Source organism: Schistocerca piceifrons, chromosome 3 (assembly GCF_021461385.2).
Source record: "Schistocerca piceifrons isolate TAMUIC-IGC-003096 chromosome 3, iqSchPice1.1, whole genome shotgun sequence".
Lineage (NCBI taxonomy): Eukaryota > Metazoa > Arthropoda > Insecta > Orthoptera > Acrididae > Schistocerca > Schistocerca piceifrons.
In genome coordinates, this window is record NC_060140.1 from 336057515 (window position 1) to 336083907 (window position 26393).

Here is a 26393-nt window from a genome sequence, read left to right on the forward strand (position 1 = left end):
CCCTTTCCTCCATTGTGAGATGCCAATTTCTTCTCTAGACTGTGAGAAGTAAACCATGCTAATTCATACTAGTATGTATTAAGCACAGGGGAAATCTTAATTTTTATCCAAAATACATATGAAGCACACATGTAGCATTTCTCTCATTAATGAAATGGTATTTTGAATACTTTTAATGGTAGTCAGGTGAAATCAGTTAATTTTTTCTGACAATTCATTATCTAAAAAGTAATCTCAATATTAAGTTTCTTAACTTGTAATAGATTTTCTTGCCTGCTTTCAAGGTGGTCAGTACTATTTTTCCAAGGGTTCTCAAGTCATTGATAAAAATGCAATTCTTCCAGTCATTCACATACCTGCCCATTGCAAAATGGCTTTGAACAAAATATTTCTTGGATATGCAATGAGTATCAAAGGATGACAGGAAATCTTCAGGTTATTTCTAGTGTTGAAATGTTTCCCAACCAGAGACAGTCTACATCCCTCAGTGGTAATGAAATGTCTTATCAGATATCACCATGGAGAAGGCTGTTATCATTCAGTAGTATAACATGTTATTTATTACATACCTCAGTTTGTGATCTTAATGTTCAGAGTATTGGGCATTAATTATGGGTTCATGCAGAGAACCACTGTTTAGCTAAGGGGCATTGTGGTTAAAAATGTCCTTTCTCACAATTCTCCCAGAACTTTTGTACTCATCTTTAAACCTTTCTCTGTAGAACAGAGACTATTTTCCCACTGTTAGATGCTATTATTTGCTCTCATGATGAAAGTGGAAACACTATATTCATCTGAGATGACAGTGTGTGTCCATGTGTGTTCTTTCTCATGAAATCACTCCATAAAGGCCCATTTCAGAGTGCTACGTATCTGTGGCATACTGCATTTTCCAATACGATGTTAAGATGTAATCTGTATTCCTTCTCCTTACTTCCACTTTTTATTTGCAGTATTATGACAGAGTTGGCTAAACGTTTTACTTTTTTGTCAAATAAGACTGTACAGTTTTTTTTATTTGTGATGTACAAATGCACTTAAATTATGTTTTAAAAAAATGCTTATGTTATGGTTTGTATATCTGTCAAAATTTTCAGCTGCAAGTAAGCTTATGCACATTGAACTCTGTACTTGATACAGTCCTAAGCACAATGCAATAGAATCTGGTTGGATATTTCCACAGCCTATATCTCTTAACTTCAATGAGACATGTTATCAGTTACATACCTCTCCATTTCCTACTATTAAGTCTTTAAATTTTAATTAATTTGTTGTGATTTCAAATGCCTAAACATACCAACCTGCTGCCATTTTTTTCATTAATTAAAGCTGATAACTAAAATATTAGAGAAATTATGTATTAGCAGCAACTTTTTAGTTGACAGCATTGACATTTTTGGACGTACTCTTCAGCACTGTACTATCTAACTAGAGTTTGAAAGTGTAATGTATATTTGTCGTCATTTGTTTTCTTACATGTTTTAAGTGTATTTCTGAAGTGTATCTCAGCACATTTTAGACAGTTCTAATATCAACTATCATTAACAGGTTCTTTCATCAGCTACCAGCCTCAGCATGACAAGTCTGGACAGTGACAGTGATACCGACGAGGGCAGTTACGAGCGACGTCACCACAATCCACCACCACTCCGCCCACCTTTTGTGCCAGCAGCCCAATCCTCTCAAAATGCAGAGACACCTTCACAGTCACTTCACACCACTGGAAATATGACTTCTGATTCAGACTCTAGTGTAGCACAAACAGTTCCTCAGCGTCCTCGCTTCAGTAAGCGTATTTCCTCCACTAGTATCAGCAGTTGGGAGTCAGAAAGCCCTCATGCTCGATTCTATCTTTCATCTCCAACGTTTGACAGTCCAGCTGCCAGCCGGCCTGTGCGTTACGAATCAATTGATGAAGATGTGGAAATGACTTTCAATGATACAGTGGAGTCATCAGCTGAAGGGAGGGAGGAACAAAATGAGAAAATTGAAAAGTCACATGACATAAGTGGAGGAAATAAGGAACTAACAGCTGTCACTGAGGTTGATGTGTTTGATAATAGTAGTAAGACTGATACTCGGATAGAGAAGATTAATGCTTCTCAGATGAATGTTGAGGTAGAAACTGATAAAGCTTTGGAAATACTTCCACCTTCTGTATCTAGAAATATTGATGACATTCACTCTGTGAAAACTGATAAGGAGAGATTACTTCTTCGTAGGAGCAGTCTCAAAAGGCAGAATCGTGTCATTGATGAGGATTTGGATGAGTGCGAGAACTCGAACAGTGCTATAAAAACTGATGTCTTGTTAACAGGTGACACTTTACCGGTATTGAAATTTACAAGCCATGAAGCAGACAATTTAGAAGAAAACAGTTTTGAGAAAAGTGAGAACAGTATAGAGCGGGAGGGATCTCAGGAAACACTTGTAGCTAGTCCTAAATTAGAGTGTGCAAATATGGACATCAGTGATATTGTTCAACCAGTGCAGAGTCAATTCCTTGATCCTAGCTCTGGAGTGGGGAAGTGTGCAGCAACACATGCAGACCAAGAGACGATGACTCAGCAAGATGAGCAACCATCAGCAAGCTACCTTTCAGCTAGTCCTGCTACTGTAGATGAATCCTTTGAAATGGAAGAGGTATTATATATCTATGTACATCAATTCACATTAATGCTATCCATAGAGCCTGTACATTGTGGAGACTTTGTTTTACTGCCTGTTTATAATGTTTTTGTTCTCTCTCTCTCTCTCTCTCTCTCTCTCTCTCTCTCTCTCTCTAGTAAAATATGAGTCTAAGTAAAATAAAACTTTAAAATTAGATTGCATTTTGAAAGTAATTGTCTCTGTTTTGTCTTAGTTTTAGTGTAAGCTTGTAATGAAATTTGCATAGTCATAGCTAGACAGTTGCAGCTTATAAATTGTATTTCCTACTGCTAGTTTCAATTTGAATGCAAAGCCCATATTTTGTTAGTGTGGATTTTATTATACAGAATGTGTTCTGGTACACTTTTTGATGGTAAAAGAGTTACGGACAGATATGTTTGATGCTGTTGGCTTGTCTTGTATTTTCTGTGTGAATGTACTTTGGTGTTGGGTTTTGTAGTTGAACAGGAAGTTAGCTCATTTACTTGTACAAGGTGCCCGCAGGACCCACATGTGAGAAATTTTTATTATTTAAATTTCACATAGAGTCTGCCTGTTTGTTTGTCACCTTTCTGCTGATGCGACAACAGTCAACTAGTTCTCACTGGAATAGGCCAAATCGTTGTCAGTAATGCTGCCGTGCCAGTCAAATCTCCTGCATGATCATCTGACTTTTGAGATTGAGGCTTTCAGAGATGCAACTGGAAAAATCTCTCTCTCCAGTTTCAAACCACTACCTAGAGCAGTTGCTAAATGGCTTAGTTCCTTTACTTTGGCATTTCCCTTATCATCAATCTGGGGCTACTGGAGCTACCTTATTTCATCTCCATGGCAATCCTCACTGTGTAACCCCAATGAACAAAACAGATACAGTTCCTTTTTCTAAATGTAATGTGTGTTAATGACAAATCCACACAGCTTTCCAATCCTGACTACACCCCCACTTGGATGTACATGCTTGTTTTTGTCCTCCGTGAATTTTTCACTATCAGGCAGCTCAATAAATACATTGATAACATCGCTGGACCTATTTGTTGCCTCTATATGCCAAAAATATGTAATTGACTAGAAATGTGAGAGAAATTGTTATTATTTGTTTCTGATTTTTTTTAAATTTTCTAATGAAATAAAATATGGATTTCAAAGTCTGTTGAGCCAAATATCTGTTTCTGAAATGAATAATGTTGAAAAGTGAGTTTCAGATCAGTAATATTAATTTGGATCCTCCTCCTATGTTTCCAGACAATTGAACAAGTGAGTAACGTGTTTAAATTAACACAAAGGAACACTAGAGGCTGTTTTGTTCATTTGCAGGTACCATGTGCATACAGAGACTGATTACTGGGTTGAGTATTTGAATTCTGAGGATCAACTGAGCTTATTGCTAGGGTTCACTGTACTTTCAGTAAAGGTAATGTCTTGGCGATATGATTGGCTGGAGACACTGGGCCCATATTCGGGTGGAGTTAAGTGATGTAAAGATGCTTTCTGAAACAGGTTCTAGCTGCTAATTAGATTATCTGTAATATTGTCTATGTTGAGGAGATTATAAGCTCTAATCTTCGCTAGCAATATGACTTACTGGAATTTGTAGCTTGGTGTGATATTGGCAATATGGGAGTTAATAGGCCACAAGATGAGGTAGCAAATGCCACTGGACTAACATAATTTCACAACTTTCAGAATACTAGCTCAAACAATCTGCAATTGTCTCACATATATAAGAACTCTGCATGTTGGCTTCTAGTTTGGGACCCATTAATGAGGTATAAATTTTCATTGTCACAAAATAACTAATGAAGCTCTCTGCAGACTTTCATAGCAAAAGCTATGGGGCAAAATGTTCCACAGGAACATGTCATTAATCTCAATGAGTCCGTGCTTCATAAGTTTGATGCAGGACGCACTTAACATATTTATGAAGTGGTAATTATTATTGGTTTATTTGCTTACTGTCAGACCTGGTGGTTGCTGTCCAAATGCATGACAGTAGGCTAAAGGGTCACATGGTCAAATTGTGGTCAGACTGTGTAATATTTCAGTGTGCCTTTAATCTAGCCTTCACCTCTGAGTGAAGATTCACTAGTAACAACACATGGTTTGGATTCAACCTTGAAGTGTAGATCTCCTTTCACCTGTAGGTTAGGGGTACACAAGTCGCCAGAGTGGCATACAGTTGAAAGACTTGCATCAGACTGTTGAGCTGCCTGCAAACCTGTATGCAGTTATTATTATTATATTCATGTGTTTCTTAGCTATTCCACAAACACACAAACTGACCTCAGTTTTGATTCAGTCAGAAAAGAATTACAAAGTGCTTGTATGGGTATATTCCAATTTATTACAATGATTCAGATAGGATATGTCCATGTGTATGATTGTAAGCTACAGCTTATCTTTTCATAATCTCAGACTATATACTACTTCACTTCTGAATGGTTATGAGTCAGCATAGATTTTATTTCCTATAACTGGAATGGATATGGACATTTGAAGTTTATGTTAATGGTATTAGTCACCATAACCACTCAAGAGATTTCTGTTTGATGGTAAAATGGAAGAATTAGACTTTTTTTTTTTTTTTTTTTAAAGATTACTTCCACCTCTGTGGAAACCATATCATAGCCCTAAACAGAAGAGTGACATGAATTATTTTTGGAGGTAAAATCTCAAGGTTGTTAGGTCCAGTCATGCTCCTCTTCAGTTTCTTTTACATGATCAATGTTTTGACCCATCTGCTGCAATCTTCTTCAGGATCTTTTGATGTTCACAGTTAACTGAACACTGTCAAAGACCAGTGCCACATTCACTTACAGAATAGGCTTTACCTGCACGTTTGTTAAAGAAGTGGAGTTCTTCTTCTTCTTCTTCTTCTTCTTCTGCAGCTCTACATCTGCAGCTGTTCTGGGCCTCTTCAGCTGTCTCCTTCCATTTATCCTGGTCCCTTGCTAGCATTTTCTAGTTCCTGTAGCCGTCTTCTGAAGGTCTTCTGTGACTGTTCTCTCATCTAGTTTTCAGTCCACCATTCCCTCTCTGTCCCCTTGGCTTTCCTTGTAAAATCTTTTTTGGCAGTTGTGTATCATTCAGCCATGCCATGTGTCCAGCCGCCTCAGCCTAGATGGCTTCATAATTCTTCTAATAGCTGATCTTTGTAGATGGTGTACAACTCATGATTGTATCTCCTCCTCCATATTTCCCTTTCAAATGATTCTCCTGAGTAGCCTTCTCTCAGATACATCCAGCAATTCAGCATCCTTTGCTGTCAGAGCTGATGTTTGAGGCATGTGTAAGCACTGGTCTGATAAGTGTTTTATAGGTGGCTAGTTTTGTAGTTCTAGTCAGGAGCCTTGAAGATAGAAGATCTGTTACGGTGAAATAAGCTTTATGGGCTGCAATTAGTCTCTGCTTTATTTCATATGAGGTATCATTTAGACTAATTACAGTCAAACTCGGGTATTTGAAATGATTGACTCTTTCAAGCGCATAACTACCCATCATTATGGCACATTCTCCCTGTGTGCTTTCCCAGCAGCTTGGTATTTTGTTTCCTTCTCAGTTATATTTAGTCCTGTATTCCTGCCGGCCTGTTACTGTGTGTTGAATGTCTCTTCCATTGCCATCAGAGTTCATGATACTATGTCAGTGTTGTCCTCATAAGACAGTATATGCACAGATTTGTGAAAAATTGTTCCCGTAATCAATTATTTACATTCCTCCAGTTTTTATGCTGCCTTGCATTCCTCTCATTGCCATTCTTATCAGATTTTTGGAATATGCAATTCACCTGGAACTTGATATAGTTGCTATGCTATTGTCTGCTGCTTTAAAATCAATAGTAAAATAAGTTCCAACCCTAATATTCCTTTGTATTTTCCAGAATTTAGGGTAAATATCTGGTTGATAGTTGACTTACTGGGGATAAATCCACATTGGAAGGAGTCAGTTTTACAGTATGTTAGAGAATCCCTTTATAGTTACTGCATTCCACCTGGTCTCCTCTCTTATATAATGGGCACATAATTCCCTCTTCCCATGTTTGAGGCATTTCCTCTTCGCCCAGTATTAGATTAACCAGATTCAGGATGTTCCTTTCCAATTCAGAGCCTCTGTGCTTGAAAAGTTCTCCTGGAATATGGACTGTTCCTGCCATCTTGTTGTTCTTTAGTTTCCTCATTGCAGTTCTTACCTCTCCTGAGTTAGGAGGATCCACACAGTTATCTGGGTTCTTTCTTGTATATTTCTGTTGGGTTCCTTGGTACAACTGCTCTTGGGTTAAGGAATTTATCAAAGAAGCAACGCCACCTTTTGCATATCTCCTTCTATTTGCTTATTATTTCACCCTTCTAATCTTTTATTAAACTACTTCTGCTGCTGAAAGGTTTCCATGCCTTACTCACCTCTCTATGAAATTTCCTATCCTCATTTGCACTTTTCACAAGCTCCATTTCTTCATTTTCCTTCATCCACTCCCTCTTTTTCCTCTGATGGGTCCTTTATTCAGTGCTCTTTATATTCCTCCCTTATCTTCCTGGTATCTGTGGCTGTAATGTCATTCTATATGTTTCATTTTTTTCTGTTTCGTATTTGGTAAAAAACAATGAGATTATTGTTTGTCTTACGCTGTACCTGAGTATTTAGCTTGCTGCTACCTGCACTGTCTTTTTTATCTTTTCTCATTGATCTTCAATCTTGTTGCATTATCCAGCGTTTTCAAGGGCCTGAATTATTCTCTCCTGGTGTCATTCTCTTGCTACTGCTGATTCTAAAACTGTGATGTTATATTTCTGTGTCCTGGGCCAGGTTCCTTTCTTTGCATTAGATATTCTTGCCTTCACTCCTACCCAAACTAGGAAGTGATCCATGCCTGTATTTGGACAGAAGTGATATGTGTCTGTATTTGGACCTCTTAAACTCCTTACTTCCAGTAAGTCTGAGTTATGCCTTGCATGCGTTAGTAGATGGTCGATCTGATTTATTGTATTTCCATCTGGTACTGTCTATGTTCCCTTATGTATTTCCTTTATTTCCTTGTGTCGGAACAATATGGAGTCTACCACCATGTTTTTAGATGTATCAACTTCGTCCCATTGTCATTACTTATGGCATGGTACTATAGATGCCAACTGTTGGTACAGATCTGTTCTCTTCCCACCTGGGCATTTAGGTCTCCAGCTAATATTTTTATATCTTGCCCTGGGCATTCATATAGAGATTTATAAAAAAACTTATTTTTCCTCATCTTCGGATTCTTCAGTTGGTGTGTGGGTATTAGTTATGGAGTAACTGAAGAATTTCTTTTTTATTGTATGTGTGGATAGTCATGGGTTTATGGGGTTGAATCCTATTACTAAGTGCTTTAGTTTCTGATGCACCACACATCCTGTCCCAAACTTGTGGTTCCTTATGATACAGCTATCAAATATGTTTGCTTCTTTCTTTCCTATTATTCTACTCCTGTTCCATCTTACTTCTTGTAAAGGTATGACGCTTTACTTCACGTTCATTATTTGGTCTAGCATCACTGTCACGAATCCTGGGCAGTACAGTGATCTCACATTCCAAGTACCGATGAATAAATCTGATTTATGCATTACATTACTTTCTTTCTTTCTTTCTTTTCTTATCTCCATTGTTTGGTTGCCCATCCTCTTTAACCTTACCCATGCCAAGTCGTCCTTTATCCATCCAGCTTCTCTATGCTGAAGTTTCGTAACAGTTTAAAGAGTAGGCTGTCAACCCTATGTCCAACCTCTACCAGAGGATGGGTAATTTTTATCCATGGGTTTCTTCGCTTGAAATGAGAAATGTCCTGCCCACTATCCTCCCCACCCCCTCCCACAAAGGTATTCCACCGTCCACCGAACCTAAACAATATATTTTTCCGTCCTTACACAACCCCTGCTTCCAACCCCCTTGCCTCATGGCTCATATTCCTGTAATAGACCTCGATGCAAGACCTGTCCCATACATCCTCCCACCACCACCTACTCCAGTCCTGTCAAAAGCTTCACCTATCCCATCAAAGGCAGGGCTACCTGTGAAACCAGTCATGTGATCTACAAGCTAAGCTGCAGCCATTGTGCTGCATTCTATGTGAGCATGACAACCAACAAGCTGTCTGTCCACATGAATGGCCACCGACAAACTGTGGCCAAGAAACAAGTGGACCACCTTGTTGCTGAACACGCTGCCGAACATGACATCCTTTAGTTCAATGACTGCTTCACAGCCTGTGCCATATGGATCCTTCCCACCAACACCAGCTTTTCCGAATCGCATAGGTGGGAACTTTCCCTGCAATACAACCTGCATTCCCACAACCCTCCTGGCCTCAACCTTTGTTAGTCACTGTCCTCACCCATCCAGCCTTTTCCTGTTCCCATTCCAGCACTACACAGCCGTCATTTCACCATCACACTCAGTCTTTTTACTTCTCTCCTTGTCCGCTACTTCCCCCCCTACTCCCCCCCCCCCCTTCCCCACCTCTCCCCTGCCCTCTGTCTAATGTGTAGCACTTCACTGTCCGTCACCCCCACCATACTATCCCTCCCCGTCCCCGCCCCAGCCTCCTCCTTACCTCCCTCCATCCAGCTACCACTCCCATCATGCACTGGTGCTGCTGCTCACAGTGTGGTTCCAGTTGCTTAAGACTGCGGTCGTGTGCATGTGTGTGTGTGTGTGTGTGTGTGTGTGTGTGTGTGTGTGTGTGTGTGCGACAGTCTTTTTGTTGTGCTCATCTGCGACTCTTCTCTACTAAAGTTACATTCATTCTTGGAAATCTCAATCATTTCTCAGACTACAGTTCTCGTAATGTTACAGTATCACAGATTTCACACTTAGTTTTATATTGTGTGTGTGAAATATGTGCACTTAAGTATGTTCTTCTAGAGGTCATCTCATTTTGCATGTATGCAGTCTGCCACCATTTAGTATCTGCAGAAATGAACAGTAGACTAACATTGTGTGTCCCATCATTCTTACTAGTGTAATTAATTTCATTTTGTTTGGAAGTCCTTTCTATGGACAAACCATCATGGCCATTGGTCTTTACTGTCTTTTTCAAGAAATCCTACTCTGATTCGAAGCTGTTATTGCCATTGGTATGAAAGGCACGTGAAGGCCGCTTGCTTTTGGACTGGGTGGTGGTGCAAAGTGGTATCTAAATACATGTTTCTCTTTGTAGGATTTTTACATCACTGTGTCCTAGATTGTTGTCAGACCATTTCTAGACTAATACATCCAGGAATGGGAGACAGATCTCAGTCTCTACCTACAAGGTGAAGTGGATTTTGGGGTGACTCTTATTGAAGAAATTGTGGAATGTATGAAGCTCTTCTTTACTGTGTGGTCAAATTTTTACTTGTGCAGCAGCTTTTAATTGAACATCAAAACCTATTCAACTTGAAACTCGGGAAAAATACTGAAAGATGAAATGTGCAATTTTTCTTGAAAACTTACGAAAATATTGCTCAGAACAGGTTTTTGGAGAAAAAATCAGAGCAGACAACCAAAAACTACTAGTTCAATGCTCTCAGTTTGTAGATTAAGCTTTCTAAGATGCTTCAGTTCTGTTATTTTTGTCGTATAATGATATTAAGAAGGTATCCATTAGAAATTAACCTACAAAACACAGTTCTAAGTAATACACGTTCTAGTTTCTGTAATTTTTGTGGCTTTAAAGAGATCGGAAGAATTGAAACTGTGTGTTTACGATTATGTAAAGGAGCAAGATATGAGTTAAAAGTGATAACACATAAGTTAAAGTAAAAAAACTGTTGTAAATTTCAGCTTATGACTTGTGACGAGGAAGCAAATGGTGCACCACTAACACTGGCTCGCACGCGCTCAGACAGCAGTGGTTTTCTTGAGGGTGAACGATCACCTCCACCTCAGGCTCCACCTACAGAAGCAGGCCTTTCCACATCTGATGCTCATACACACCCACCTCCAATTGGGGGCTGTGTCAACAAATTCAGCAGCTGCAGTGATGAAAGCGTTGTTCATGTCCCAAGCAGAGATCTTCGTGAATTGCTGGATGAGCTTGCAGTAAGTTTCAAGTGTTCATCTTTCATATTCTTTGTCTATAAAGTGAGAAATATGGGATAAAGCTGTTTGGAGTTATGTGTATTGTTTTGATTTAAAGAAACTGATCATCAGAATTTTGATTCTGTAGCAGTTACTTTTTCTTTCAAAATTCTTTTGTTATTTATGTGGAGGAACTAATTTTTACTCATAAACAGAACCATTAAGTGTAGAAAAATATTTTACAGGGATTCTTCTGCCATAATTATTTATACCACTTTGAAAATAAATATGGAAAATTGATACAGCCTTATTTGGAAGGCTGTGATATATTTTCATAGACCTTACAATTGAAAGTGTTAAAGATTTCAATTTTGAATACTTGGAACTCTAGATGACACAGTGTAAAAGAAACCTTGAGCCAAAAAGTTTGATGAAGAAGAAACCTACATAAGACTGGTGCTTTATGTTCTCCCCCATCTTCAGCAATTCACTTGAATATGAATTTAAGACAATTCACCTGACTGTTTCTGAAAAAAAAGAGAGAGAGAGCCAGATGAAGTTACCTGGGTATTTCCAACTAGTTGTTGAATCAGTGACAACTAAATGAACTAGCAGAATTACGGCTTTTTCATGTTGCATTAATGGCACTGGGATGATAATGGTATGGAAAGCTGGAAAAGCAATGTCTTCAGTATATGAGATGACACTTCAAATTCATAAAACTGACTTTTTTTCACAAAGAGATGATGAGAATGGAAAATTACAAAGTAAAGTGTATAAATTCTGCCATATGATTTGACAAAAACTTTTAAATAACATCTTTTACCTAACTTTCAGTGGAACAATGAAATAAAAGTGGCCATACTAACAACAACAATGGTGGAGGGGGCAGTGGCAGTGGCACTAATATATTCACGGAGGATTTGCCCCCTTAGCTGTATGAGAAAATTGGCAACATATTTTCAACTTTTTCCATACAAGAAATATAGGAAATTATGTCGGTTCTGATTGTGACTGTTATGCATACAAGAATGATCAGAATTTTAAGATAATTCCTCTCTAAATTTAAGATTATGAAATAGTGTAATACAGCGGATGTTATAATATTTTGGTTAACTTGTAATGGTCATTCAAAATAAATAAATCATTCAATAAATTTGCTTCTGACTGACAGTTCACAAGAGCAAGATAGATACCAGTGTCCAATAGGCAAAATGTTTAAGCAAGTGACATTGTTGCCATTATCAGGTGCACTGATGAACTGATTGCCTAGGAGCTGACACAGGTCTTGTATCTCCTTCCCTGTTCCTCTGACCTGGTGCTCTGTTCTTGCTCTGTGTCCAGATGTAGGCATGCATCCATCATGTCATCCTCCCTCCTCTTTCATCTACGTCTACATACATATTCCACAACCCACCGTACAATGCATGGCATAGGCTACCCTGTACCACTACTAGTCATTTCCTTTCCTGTTCCACTAACAAACAGAATGAGGAAGAAACAACTGCCTATATGCCATTGTAAGAGCCTTGATTTCTTTTGTCTTCATGGTCCATAAGTAAAATGTATATTAGTGGCAGTTGAGTGATTCTGCAGTCAGCTTCAAATTCCAGTTCTCTTAATTTTCTCAATAGTGTTTCTCATAAAGACTGTTGTCTTCCCTCCAGTGATTCTCGTTTGAGTTCACAAAGGATCTCTTATAATACTTGTGTCTTGCGAACTTACCCGTAATAAATCTAGTGGCCTTCATCTGAATTGTATCACTGTGTTCCTTTAATCCAACCTGAAGGCCCCAAACACTTGATCAGTATTCAATAATTGGTCACACTATCCTTTTGTACACTGTTTCCTTTATAAATAAGCTACACTCTCATACAATTCTCCCAATAAGATGAACTAGAACATTCACCTTCCCTACTACCACCCTGACATGCTCATTCCATTTCATTTCACCTTGCAACAGTACACCTAGATATTTAGTCAATGGGACATGTCAAGCAGCATACTACTAATGCTGTGTTCAAATGTTACAGGATTGTTTTTCCTACTCATCTGCTTTACAGTTAGAGTAAGCTGCCATTCATCACACCAACTAGAAATTTTGCCTAAGTCACCTCATATCTTCTTTCAGTCACACAATGACAACATCACAGCATCATCAGCAAACAGCCGTAAATTGCTGTTCACCCTGCCCTTTGGATCATTTATGTATATAGAGAATAAGAGCAGCCCTGTCACACTTCCGTGGCAATAGCCTTGTCTCTGATGAACACTCGTAGTTGAGGACAATTTACTGGATACTCTCAAGTCTTTGAGCCATTCACATATCTGGGAACCTAAACGAGAAACTCAAACCTTCACCAACAGTCTGCAGTAGGATACATTGTTAGATACTTTACAGAAATCAAGAAATATGGAATATGCTCGTTGCCCTCCATCCATGGTTTGTAGAACATCATGTGAGAAAAGGGCAAGCTGAGTTTTGCCCAAGTGATGCTTTCTAAATGCACATTGATTTGTGGACAGAAGCTTTTCTGTTGCAAGGAAATATATTATATTGGAACTCGGAATGTGTTCAGGAATTCTGCAGCAAACTGATGTTGAGGATATTGGTCTGTAATAAGGTGGATCCATTGTTTTACCTTTCTTATGTATGGGAATCACCTGCACATTTGTCCTGTCTCTTGAGACTGTGCACTGAGAGATCCATAATAAAGACAAGGTAAGTACTGGGCCAATGCCACAGAGTAATACTCTCTGTAAAACTGAATTGGGATTCCATCTGGACCTGGTGACTCATTTGTTTCCAAATCTTTCAGTTGCTTCGCTTTGTGAGGAATGCCTATTTCTGTGTTCTCCATGTGGCAATCTGTGTCAAATAGCAGCAAATAGCTGCATAAATGACTTCTTAACCCTTTCGTGGTCCGTGGGGGATATACTTCCCACTAAATGTATTTCTTTACAGCGTTTAAGGGAATTCGTGTTACCACTTCTGTATGCTCCTGGCATCTAGTGGCAGTCCGCTGCATCAGCTATAGTCTCTTTTTGTTGTGAAATATGGCCTTCAGGACTGTGGGAAGTATATATCCCACCAAGCAAAGGTGTTTTAATGGTTATTGGGAAGTATGGTTACCACCAAAGTAGACCCTGGAAGGGTCTTCAGAAGTATACTTACTACAAAATTAATCTGTCATTTGTGATCCTGTCCTTGGGAAGCATACTTACCACCAACTTAGGCCCCAAAGCTTTTTGGAATACATCTTACCACCTCTGTCTGTGCCTGACATCTTGTGGTAGTACACTGCACCAGGTGTATGAAAACTGTGACAACAATCAGTATCTGTTTGTCATGGCATCGCTACTGTTGTCGGAACACATTGCTTCGCTTCTGCAATACACATTATTATGACCTGTATCAACTCATACCATTATTATGTGATAACATTTCAAGATTATTTTCACATTGTGGTAAATAAACTTTAATATCAGTTACAATTATTTTTTTAGTTAAGTAAGAGATAACATAAAAACAGTAAACACTGTTTGTTATGTTTTTACGTGTAATGACACCACACAATAGCTTGCAAAAGGGAAGTGGGAAATCCATTTACCCCCATAGTTTTAATGCCTCCCAAAGGTGCTGTGGTGCTATGTACCACCATACTTGTTGGTCCTAAATCACAAAAATAAAATTATCAAAAAGGTAAATGTAGTCAGTTGATCAAAATTCCAATAGGACAGCAAAAAAATTATCTTCACTGAGTTGCTATAAAAATCTGCCCTTTAAAGGGATAAACTTGAAATTTAAAACTTCAGCTTTACATTTGTTGTTTTCTATTGCTGTCCCCCTCCCCTCCCCCTACCCCTCTGACTGATGAATGAGTGACTGAATAGAAGCCTTCAACCTGCTTAATGACTTTACATATAACCAGAATTTTCTCAATTTCTCGGCAAAATCTTTTGCTGAGGTATGATGGTGGAAGTTGTTGTTTGCTTCATGCACTGGTCTTCTTATGGAACATGAATTTCTAGAACATTTTGTCTGTTGACATATGCACATTTCTTTTTTAACTGCATTTTCCTAATCTGATTATTAAACCAAGGAGATTTTTTCTCCCTCCTTAATCCACTTATTTGGTGCAAATGTCCCCAGTAGGTGATTTACAGTCAGTTTAAACTTGGCCCATGAGTTTTCTATGCCTGTCATATTGGAACTAAATGATGTCCATACATTGTGTAAGTGGGATGCTAACAACTGTATATCTGCTTTTTCTAGCACAAATACTCCCCTAGCCGTCCTGATGGATTTATTAATTTTAGTAACCATTTGTTGCTATTATGACATTGAGATCACTAATCTGTCTCTCTACACTGACATGGTCACTAAGGTCTAAGATGTTTCCATTGCATGTGGGTTGTGTAACTAGTTCTTTGAGGCAATTTTTGGAAAACATGTCCAAAAGTACTTCACAAAACTGTTTGTCCATACCACCTGCAATGAATCTATAGACATCCCAGTATATACTCTGTAAATCAAAGTCAGCAACAACAAATACTACATGATCTGGGTGTTTCTGTGCTGCTGAGTGTAGGCTTTTCTTAAATGATTCTACAACTGTTACAGCAGAATCAGGTAAAAACATCTAATAATTAACTTGAGTTCACATAGGCCTGCTACTTGGGTCTGGGTAACTTTACAGTCAGACTTAATTTTGACCTCAATAGGCACAATATTTTTGTCTACAGGATTGAAAACTCCCCATCCTATGGCGTCTAATCTCTCTTTTTGGTATATGCCCATGCCTCACTAAATATTTTGGAAAGTTCTATTTGGGTTTCAGCCAGCTCCAGATCCAAGAATAATTTGAGTGCAACTACTTTCCTGGAGGCAGTAACTTCAGGAAATTTGTTACAAATAATTCAGCAATTTACTGTTACTGATTTGACAATCAAAGTGCCTGTACTTTGTACACAGTTTGATTTCACTGCTTGCCTAATGACTGGTGAGCCTTCATCAGAAGTCCTCAAACTACTGCCTAGCCAAAATAAAAACCATATGTGTTCCACAAGTACTCTGCTACCTGAGTGGCTGCTTCCTCTGTGTAGTGCATCCCTCACCTGTCAAGGGAAGTCCAACAACATTCTATCCTATAGCACAGACCCAGAAATCTGTAGCCATGACTGTCACAGAATCAGCTCAGCCTCTGGTTGAGACCCTCCAGTCAGCTCCAAACCAGAGGAACTTGATTGACTCTGGGTACAATGTTGCAAATGTTGTGAGCTCTGCTTACACCTTATGAGTGATGCTAGCTGCCATATAACAACCTGCTACACACCCTACAGTGAGTGCAGATCCCTCACAGGTTTGCTGGAAGGTGCCCTGGAAACCGAGCCCACTGGCAAAACAAGTGGCACCTGAGGTGTCCCATGCATTGCGCCAGTTTCTCTGCTGCCACAACAAGCTGAGGCAGCAGCCTGCAGATGGATGACCATGGCAGTAAGCGTCTTCAGGTGTTCTAAAACTGCGACTGATTCCTCGTGCATCCACACACAACATGCACACCCCCTATCCATGCTAGTAACTTAATACATAAACTATGTAAACAAATATAAATGCTAAATATGTGACTTGTTAGTCTCTTGCTAGCAGCTTCTCAGCTGTTGCTCTGTCTGTGCCCGAAGTTGGCTCATTGTAGGATATCTGCTTTCTCTTCTTAATCAAAATGTGTTTCCACAGGCTTTATTAAGGATGGAGACTCTATCACAGTGGACTAGTACTTCCTTACTTGAATCTTGATAGGTGCTTTAGTTGTGGTCTTATCCATTCAATGTAATTCTAATAGACGATGTTCCACAACTGCTGAGATATTAGGTTTCTGCAGTCTTGTGTGCCGTTGGTCCTCAGTGTTCTCAGCAATGATATTATACAGTGCACAATGTCTGACCAATGTATGTCATGCCACACTGGCAGGGGATCAGATAGACCATGGACTGCAATAGTCAGAGGTCACCCTTGACGCTACAAAGCAGTGCTCATGTTTTAGCTAGTGAGCGGAGGGCACTCTTCACTTGGTGTAATGAAAAAATCATCTTATTTTTCTGGATAAGGCATCACAAAATTGAATAAATGCTAAGGCCACATCCTCCTGAAGTTGTTCCTCTGTTTCTACTAGTTGTGCAGTCAATATAGGTCTTAGGGCTCTCAGAATTTGCCACTCTGTGTGTAGCCATTCTTCCAGAAAACCATTCTCAGATGTTCATGTTCTTGGAGTAAGCTCTAATTGTTGGAGAGGGTGCAAGCCATATGTACCAGCTTTTTAGCATCCCATTCTTGTGTGCCCAGTGGTACAACTGTCCACATGTAAATATAGGGTAGTGTGCATCTCCTTACAGTACATACTGTGGCCCAATGTGCCGTCTGCTCTTCTTTTGGCCAGAACATCCATGCACGTCTACATAGATACTCCACAAGCCACTATACAGTGCTTGATGGAGGGAACCCTGTACCATTTCTAAAGGGGGGGAAGTTCATCCACTGTAACTTCTATGGTAAGATTGATGTTCTGGTGTATGGAATTGAGATGCATGGGGAAACCATTCAGCTAGTCCCTTTTCTGTGCCCGTTTGAGAAGGTTTCATGAGCATACCAGAAAGGAAGGATAGGTTTCCATTGGTGTGATTCCCTTTTGAAATGTTGCCTATATACTTAGGCGAGAACTGGAAAAAGTGGTCTATCCATGGCTACTCATTCTGTCTGCTCATAGTAACCACCATCAGAAGGTCATACCTGTAAATGTTGGTTGTCTGTATGTAAAATTTGTGGCCAGTAATTTCCAAGGATTCTAGTAAGACATTCTGTTGGAAAAGAGACAGCATCAACACTCACAATGATGTTTGAATCCTTAAGCTTGAATTAGTTACAGTGCCCAACAAAATCTACAGAGCTGTGAATATGATGTGAACATTTTCTGACATAAGGGTTAAGTGTATTTTTCAGGTATTTAATGGGTGAGTATGTTCAGGCACCATTGTTGCTAACAATGGGGCATAAAGGCACCTCATCTTTGTGAATCTTCATAAGTCCATAAAGTCTTGGTGGAAACAGTGCTCTCTGTCCTAACTGTTTAATAGCTTTGTCTGGCAAGCTAGGTCCTTAGAGTACTGCTAAGGTCTTCCTCTCCACTCTCTTGGTGTTGTCAATGTTAGTCTTCCAATATGCACTGTCTTCTAGCAGACCTCACATCTTCTCAGTGTAATCCTGGTAAGATAGGACTACAGTTGCACTGCCTTAGATCCAATATGGGCATCCTCTCCCCACTACAGATGTTCACTTTCATACGTTTCGTTTGCACGAGAGCTCGACAGGTTTTGTGACCCACTTCTTCAGCTGCTTCAGGTGAAAGTGTTACAGCTGCCTTTTTTATGGTGCTGATGTCTGTGACAGATGCGAATTGAGGAACAGGTGCAAAATTGAATCATTTCTTAAGAAGTGAAACTTTTTCATCATCCAGTTGCTTGGTTGTGACATTGATGATAGTTGTGCAGGGCATCAAAAGATGGTCTCCTTGATATACACTTGAATTTCGATGGTTTGACATTCAGTGACCTTCACCTATGCGGAATCCACTGTGGCCCAAGTGACACCATCAGTCCAGTCCTACGTCCAGGAACTAAGTTGGTTAGCCAACTGTAGGTGTAGATCAGTTCTTTGTTAGCCGAGTCCAGACACCAGCACATAAGGCCTACTCTCTCTCCTGTAGCAGAGCTAGGCCGGCATGTTACTTGATTCTTCTGGCTACTACTGAGTCGAAGTAATGCATTAGCTGATTTTCAGCACCATAAGTTCTTCATGGCATCTCATAAGGAATGAAAAGTCACTAAGCAATCAGCTCCTCTGGTGCACAGTTTGTCAGACCTTTTCATGCTTTGATACATCTCAAATCTGGATATCCCATTTGTTGTGAGCAGTTGCCGTAACCATTTTGTCTATCTGTGTATGAATCTTGGCCTGATCCAAACTTCCATATGTCATCCTCCATGTGTCATTAAGCTGCACTTATACACTTACTGTAATTCCCGTACAGGCGAGACATTTAATGAGAAGTCACAAGCCAGGTATCAGTGGATAAATTCAATACTGCAGTGCCTGTGTTGGTTGGAAGTATGATGCAATGGTCCTTTAGACATGCATGCAATGTAGTGAACTGCAATATCGTAACTCTGAATATTTTATATCTTCTAACCAACCTTCTTGTGAAGCTACCCAATGGTATTAGTTTTTTATATTTTTTGTGGATTTTCATTATCTATATCTCTTTTATCTGCTTTTTAATCATCCTTAACCTACTTTTATATTCAGTGTCCTGCAGCCTTATCAAGTTGATGAATGACATTGTTTGTATTTACATAGGCAAAGCTGTTGCATGTAGCCTTGTCTATGTATTTAAAAACAATTTAAACCATTGCCTTTAAGCCAAATTACCAATCAGCTGATTTGTAAATTCAGTTTGATACTTTTATGAAATATTTGTTATTTTCAGTCATAAACATGTGATGGTATAGTTTGTCCAAATTTAGATAACTCTTACCAACAAAGTCCTCAGTTGGATTGAATTTGGCACCTAAGAACTGTGTTAAGAGGGGGTTGATGTTCAGATATGTGCAGAAAGAAATAATTGACCTCTTGCAAGAAAACTGGGCCAGTTTCATTTGACATAGCAAATTGAAGTAGAAGACTGAAAATTAAAGTTGTCTTCAGCTTGTCTTTACATTCTTTGACAAACTGAGTCATACATGTCATGCACACTTGGGCTCATTAAGCAGTTCAGGATATTTGTAGTGTGCTGAGTCTTCAATCTGTCAAGTGCTATACATGGGATTTTCACGTTTCATTGTAATCAGGATTTGAGTGCTTCAATCACGGGACACTTAATTTGAGAGGTTGTGTGGATGCTGACTTTTTACACATTCCAGTGTGTAAAGGTCGTATTATGGATATCCTGATTTAGAGAAAACTACCGTTACCAGGTTCAGCTACCTAGGACAACAGCACATTGATGACAGGGTTCACTGTCAATTATTGCTGATTGTAAAAAGTTGATAGCCAACAGTGGATAAGAGGCAACAGTCAATGAGCAGATGGACTGCACAGAATAATTTCATTGTTGCCACCACACCACCCATTTACCTTTGTACACTAAAAGTCTTTGGATGCTCAAAAGGGGGAAAAAGACTGCTTGGACGGCTTGGTTGCAGCATAAATGCGTACACTAAAACGGCAGGATACAAAGGCTGTGAAAACCACATCCTATACTCGAAATTAATATGAAAATGTCAATCTTAAAAATAACCATGTATTTGATGAAACCTATCTATATCTGGCAACAACGGATTCCACTGACAGCAGCAGTGCACTAATCTGACAAATGTAAGTTGTGGGGAGTCAAAAGGTTGCTAACACTGTCTGCCATGACATGAAAAAAATGCACTGCACTGTTGTCCTTTCGTCTTGTGCTGATGGTACTAAACTTAATCCAGTTATCATTTTCAAGCACAAAACTATGCCAAAACCTTATGAAATACCATCAGGTGGTGGTCTTCACTTACATGATGAGGGTTAGGTGGTCAAAGCTGGTATGAAATCATGGATTAATAGAGTGTGGGAGAGAAGGAATGGTGCTTTATTGAAGAAGAGTTGTTTTCTTGTGCTGTATCATTTTAGTAGTCATTTGAAAAACTGTGTGAAAGAGAAATTGAGACAAGGAAATACAGAACTTGCCATTATTCCAGGAGGACTTATTTCACAATTGCAACCTCTTAACGTCTCAATAAATAAACCATTTAAAGTGTATATGAGAGAGGAATGGAACAAATTGATGATGGATGAAACCCGATATGAATTCACGCTGGAGGGAGCTTTTCTACTATCAAACAAGTGTGTCAGTAGATAAAACAGTTGTGGTCTAGAGCGAGAAAAGATGTTATTGTTAAAGCTTTCAAGAAGTGTGACATAAGTAATGCTCTTGATGGCAGTGAAGACCATCTTACATATGAAGAGGATGATGATGATGGATGATGATGAGGAGGAGGAGGAGGAGGAGGAGGAGGAGGAGGAAGAAGAAGAAGAAGAAGAAGAAGAAGAAGAAGACACTTTTCAGGGATTTTAAAGGTAAGTTCTGTTCTGTAAACTTAAGATTTTTTTTTAAATCTGGCTTTGCAATCTAACAATAAAAATGGTGAAACGTTATTTTTTAAAGAATTGCTTAAATGTTAGTGTGGATGTTATAGTTTGTAGCATCTTACAGTCCCTAGTGTCTTATAGTCCATAAAATATGGCGATTCATGGATTCCAAACACAGCTTATTTTCATATTTAGGGAGCAAATGCAGCATGTTCATAGCCACAGCTCTTGCCTTATCGTATAGTTGATAAAAAGTGAAGAAATAGGGCATTTAAAGTAATAACATACTAGTGCACTATATTCATATCTGACATCCGACCATTATCTGACTGCATGTACTGTATTTTACTTACAACAAGAGGCTACAGGCTATAAGACTCGCCTTAATTCTTAAGCAATTTTTTTTTCTAAAAATAACATTTTTATTATTAGATTGCATAGCCAGACAAAAAAAGTCTTGTTTTATAAAACCAATCTGACCTTCAAAATTCCTGAAAATCGTCATCTGATGTTGGGGCAGGAAGGAGATCATGTTGGGAAGCTTGTGAATCCCCACAACTCATGTTCGCTGCATTGGTGTACTGCTGCTGCCAGTGGAATCCATTGTTGCCAGATATAGATAGCTTTCCTGTGGCATTGAATATATGGCCTGTTTTAAGATTGATTCGAATTTTAAATCAAACACTGGACATTTTTATATTAATTTTGAGTATAAGATGCACCAGAACTTTGGAGGCAATTTTTCAGAGAAAAAATTGTGTCTTATAGTCCATACTTGCTGTGGATGGGACTTCTAATGAATATGCATTGTGAAATCAGGTACAGAATATCAACTCAGTATTTGAATTTGAAAAACTATTGCAGAGAGTGAACAGCAAATGAACTTTTACACAATAAGTGGAACATAATAGTGCCATGCCTGATGCTTCCTGATTTTGTTTGAAAATGGATGTTTATGGAGTACAAACACACTGTTTTTTACATTTTAAAATATATGCAATATATAATAAAAATATTTTGCAGAACCCACAAAAACAAGCATTGTGCAGTCTAACTCATTTTAAAATCATTGTAGTTTTTAATAAAACCAATTAAAATTTTACTGACATTCATAACATCCATTTTTTGAATCAGCAAAATAATAAAAACGAGAAGTGCTGAAAATATTTTAGGAATGAATAAACTATTGTTGGTGGTATATCATGAGAGTGCCAGAAATTCAGGATATGAATGGAATTTTAAAATGATCAGCTTCTGATGAAGGACTGCCAATTCTGCAGAGGAGCAATAAAATTAACATCTGCATTTTAATATTTTTCTCCTACCATTAGCTTTTTTAAATTTCTCATATGTAGTTTAAAGTAACAACAATATTAAGAAAATTACAATGACATTAACAGTAGTAAACCTACTATAGTGAGAACTTTCAAATTTAATAAGCAATATTTTGTCTCGTTTACTTTGCGTTTTTGTGATGTAGATTTTATAATATGGAGTCTGTTAAATGAATAAATTCTGGACAGTGTTAGATGGTTAACAGACAGATGGCAGACAGAACTGATGTTCCACAGAATTCATTTAACTTCAAAATTATAAGGTAATGTAGTATTGACAGTTTACTTATTGAAATTGTTCACTTATACCCAGTATTGTAAATTACTGAAAGAGCATCATTAGCTGTAATTATTTTCAGAGGAATACATCACATTGCATTCGTACAGCAGAAGGCTTCAGTAGATGTGACTAGTTACTCCCTGCTGTGGTGATTTTTGGGTAGTGCATCTCTAACCAATATGCCTGCAAAAATAGTATTTCAGCAGTAATGTAAGGTTAATTAAATATGACATTTCCATTGTAGTTTTTTATATTAAAATTAGACAACATTCACTGTGCTTTTAGATACATATGCATGGGATGCATGACCACTGAATTTGTTCTCAGGGCAGGGGCCTGCAGTTGCCAGATTCTGCTTCCTATGCATGCCAGGTAAGAGCTTTGCTTTAACAGATATGCAGATAAAGCAAGGAACTGCTAACAGTGTTGTCATAATCTTTTATTTGGCGCTGCTGTAAAATACCAAGGAAGGAATTATTTTAGTGAACTATTTTAATATAAATGGTGAATTTCTAATTTATTTTCATTTTTTCTAAAAAATAAAAGATGTTACTAGTAAGTAACATTGCTCATAATACAGCAAGTTACAACTTTTTGTAATCAGCTGGCCTGAAACCATCTGAAACAATAATTTTTTTCCAGAATAATATTAACTTAACAGTTGACTATCCAGTTCTGTTTTCAGGCCAGCGATCATGATCAGTCTCGCACATTGTGCGTAAGAAAGGGCTGTTGCCTTCATCTGCTGTGGTGCAGGTGGTCTGTAAAATGTCAAATGATGATCTCCCAGGTTTTTCCCATTTTTCTTTCTTTCAGACATTCATTGAGCTACATATGGTATCAGTACAAAGATGTATATTTACCACTGTTTACGTATGGTAAATCAGCCATGCATTTACTTTGCACAGAATGTAGCCAAAAAGCTGCAAATGACAGAGTCTACTTTTTGAAGATACTCTGTAAAGTTCAGGCAGCATGTCTACTAAATCCACTTCTCTTACATGCTTTCGGGAGGACGACAGTTCAATCCCGTGTCCGGCCATCCTGATTTAGGTTTTCCGTGATTTCTCTAAATCACTCCAGGCAAATGCCGGGATGGTTCCTCTGAAAGGGCACGGCCGACTTCCTTCCCCATCCTTCCCTAATCCGATGAGACCGATGACCACGCTGTCTGGTCTCCTTCCCCAAAAACAACCAACCAATCTTACATGCTACACTATGTGATCAAAAGTATCTGGACACCCCCAAAAACATATGTTTTTCATATTAGGTGCATTGTGCTGCCACCTATACACCAGGTACTCCATATCAACAACCTTAGGAGTCATTAGACATTGTGAGAGAGCAGAATGGGGTGCTCCACAGAACTCACGGATTCGAACATGGTCAGGTGATTGGATGTCACTTGTGCCATACGTCTGCATGCATGCAAGATTTCCACACTCCTAAACATCCCTAGGTCCACTGCTTCTGATGTGATAGTGAAGTGGAAATGTGATGGGACACGTACAGCACAAAATTGTACAGGCCGACCTTTTCTGTTGACTGACAGAGACTACCGACAGTTGAAGATGGTTGTAATGTGTAGTAGACAGACACATATCCAGACCATCACACAGGAATTCCGAACTGCATCAGGATCCACTGCAATTACTATGGCAGTTAGGTGTGAGGTGAGAAAACTTGGTTTCATGGTCGAGCGACTGCTCATAAGCCACACATCATGCCTCACTTGGTGTAAGGAGTGTAAACATTGGACGATTGAACAGTGGAAAAATGTTTTGTGGAGTGATGAATCATGGCACACAATGTGGCGATCTGATGGCAGGGTGTGGGTATGGCGAATGCCCAGTGATCATCATGTGCCAGCGTATTTATTAGAGCCAGCAGTAAAATTCGAAGGCAGTGATGTTATGGTGTGGTCATGTTTTTCACGACGGTGGCTTGCACCCCTTGTCGTTTTGCATGGCACTATCACAGAACAGACCTACATTGATGTTTTAACCACATTCTTGTTTCCCACAGTTGAAAGCAATTCGGGGATGGTGATTGCATCTTTTAGTATGATCATGCACCTGTTCATAATGCACGGCCTGTGGTGGAGTGGTTGCACAACAATAACATCCCTGTAATGGATTGGCCTGCACTCTCTGTAATGGACTAGCCTGCACAGAGTCCTGACGTGAATCTTATAAAACACCTTTGGGATGTTTTGGAACACTGACTTCGTGCCAGGCCTCACTGACCGACATCGATACCTCTCCTCAGTGCAGCCTAAGTGTTCCGATACTTTTGATCATCTAGTGTAGTTGTACTGCTTTATGATACAAGGACAAAGCAGCTTGCTTTGTTCTTTTCTGTCTGGCACTATTTTTTCACAGTGGAAAAAACTTCATTAAGGGGAAAGGAATGTGCCAAGCATACTAATCAGTTATCCACTAATCTTACAAGTATCACCTCATGATGATTAGTCATATCTTCCATGATCCATAGCTTCCTTTCCCTCATTTCAGCAGATCCTTCTCATCTGCCAGTGGACAGGTTTCATTAAAGGTTTCCATCAGCATGCTGTGTATGGAAGGAGATCAAAAACACCCCAGACGTACCTGCCTGAATGAAAAGTTTCAAGCCCCAGTTGTGAGGTTTATTTTGTGTGTATTTATTATTTTTGCATTGCTTGTGTACTTTTATGGTACCATAATTGTATCTATCAAAAATCTTTATTCTTGTTGCTACTGACAAAAATTCCTTGTAAAATCATTAAGAACTGATTTCATTCTGAACTAGTGGCTATTTGTGTTACAAGAATTTGTTCACAAAGTGGAAGAATTAATTTAGCTACTGAAAACAGACATTTAAGTACAATGTCTGCAGCTTTGTTACATCAAGCTGAAGGAGACCAGTAGTCAATAAGAAGACAAAACCTGACAGAACTTATAAATTTCTGTCATGTTTGGGTTCACTGATATGATTGTCAGATGCACAGAATAAAGTATTGTCTCACTAAAAATTGCACTCAAAAGTTTTTGTCAAAATATTTCAAAAAATACTCAAGTGTCAAAGATGAGAAGTGCATTTGTAGAGCCCAATGTAAGAACAGCCCTCAACCACTTCAATTGTCGTGTGTCTTTCCTTTGTGTCACGTGTCTTTCCAATTACTTGAATCATCATATGTCTTTTCTTTGTAGCTTATATTGTTGTTGCCTGTTGTGTAACTGTGTTTACCCATATCAGAAAAATTAGAATTGTCAACTTCTAGGCATGAAGGCACAACTGCGAAACTTGCATTTTGCTCAGTACCACTACTCAGCTCACATTCATCTTTGGAATAATAACTAATTGTTCAGTACAGGTAATTTCTGGACTGTTATGTGGATCTTCATCTCTGTCATTTCCCAAAATACTTGGTTCAGAGTCATCTGAATTATTTGAATCTGATGAACAGGAATTCCTTGGTGGAAGTACAAAACATCTCTGCTATTGTACTTCATAAAACAATGCCAGATCCATGCAAATCAATTCTTGCAATTAACAGTTAGTTGCTGTAAGTGTAAAAAAATAGGCTACAAAAAATTCCTCAATAATGGGCATAATTGTCTATTAGTAACTCTAAAATTAAGTCTTTATTTTTATATTTATGTAAATCAACTTAGTGTAGCTGTATATATTTTATAAAAGTGAATTGACAAAGCCTGTGTGAAAGCCTTCCCTCATTCATAATCAAACTACCAGAAAACAACACAAGGCATCCAGCAGCCCACAGTTCTTGTGTAACATATGTATATTTTTCTGACAGAGCAGGATGCAATTCGATTTTAGAATATATGAGGGAGGGGCAGTCCCTTGCTGGGAACAGCTTTACGTTTGTGTGCCACCCACTGCTGTGTGCTTCTTTTGTCTGCCAAAAGCTCCAGGTGGCTTCAAA

At 38.7% G+C, this 26393-nt stretch overlaps 1 protein-coding gene across 1 annotated transcript in view; it reads left to right on the top strand.

Annotated features, from left to right (window-relative positions):
- Window positions 1-26393, top strand: part of LOC124788635 — a 291652-nt gene that overhangs the window by 227368 nt on the left and 37891 nt on the right. The window contains exons 8-10 of the mRNA XM_047255906.1: window positions 1549-2643; window positions 10438-10695; window positions 22796-22840. Of these exons, the coding sequence (XP_047111862.1) occupies window positions 1549-2643; window positions 10438-10695; window positions 22796-22840 (1398 nt within the window). The remainder of the gene's footprint in view (window positions 1-1548; window positions 2644-10437; window positions 10696-22795; window positions 22841-26393) is intronic.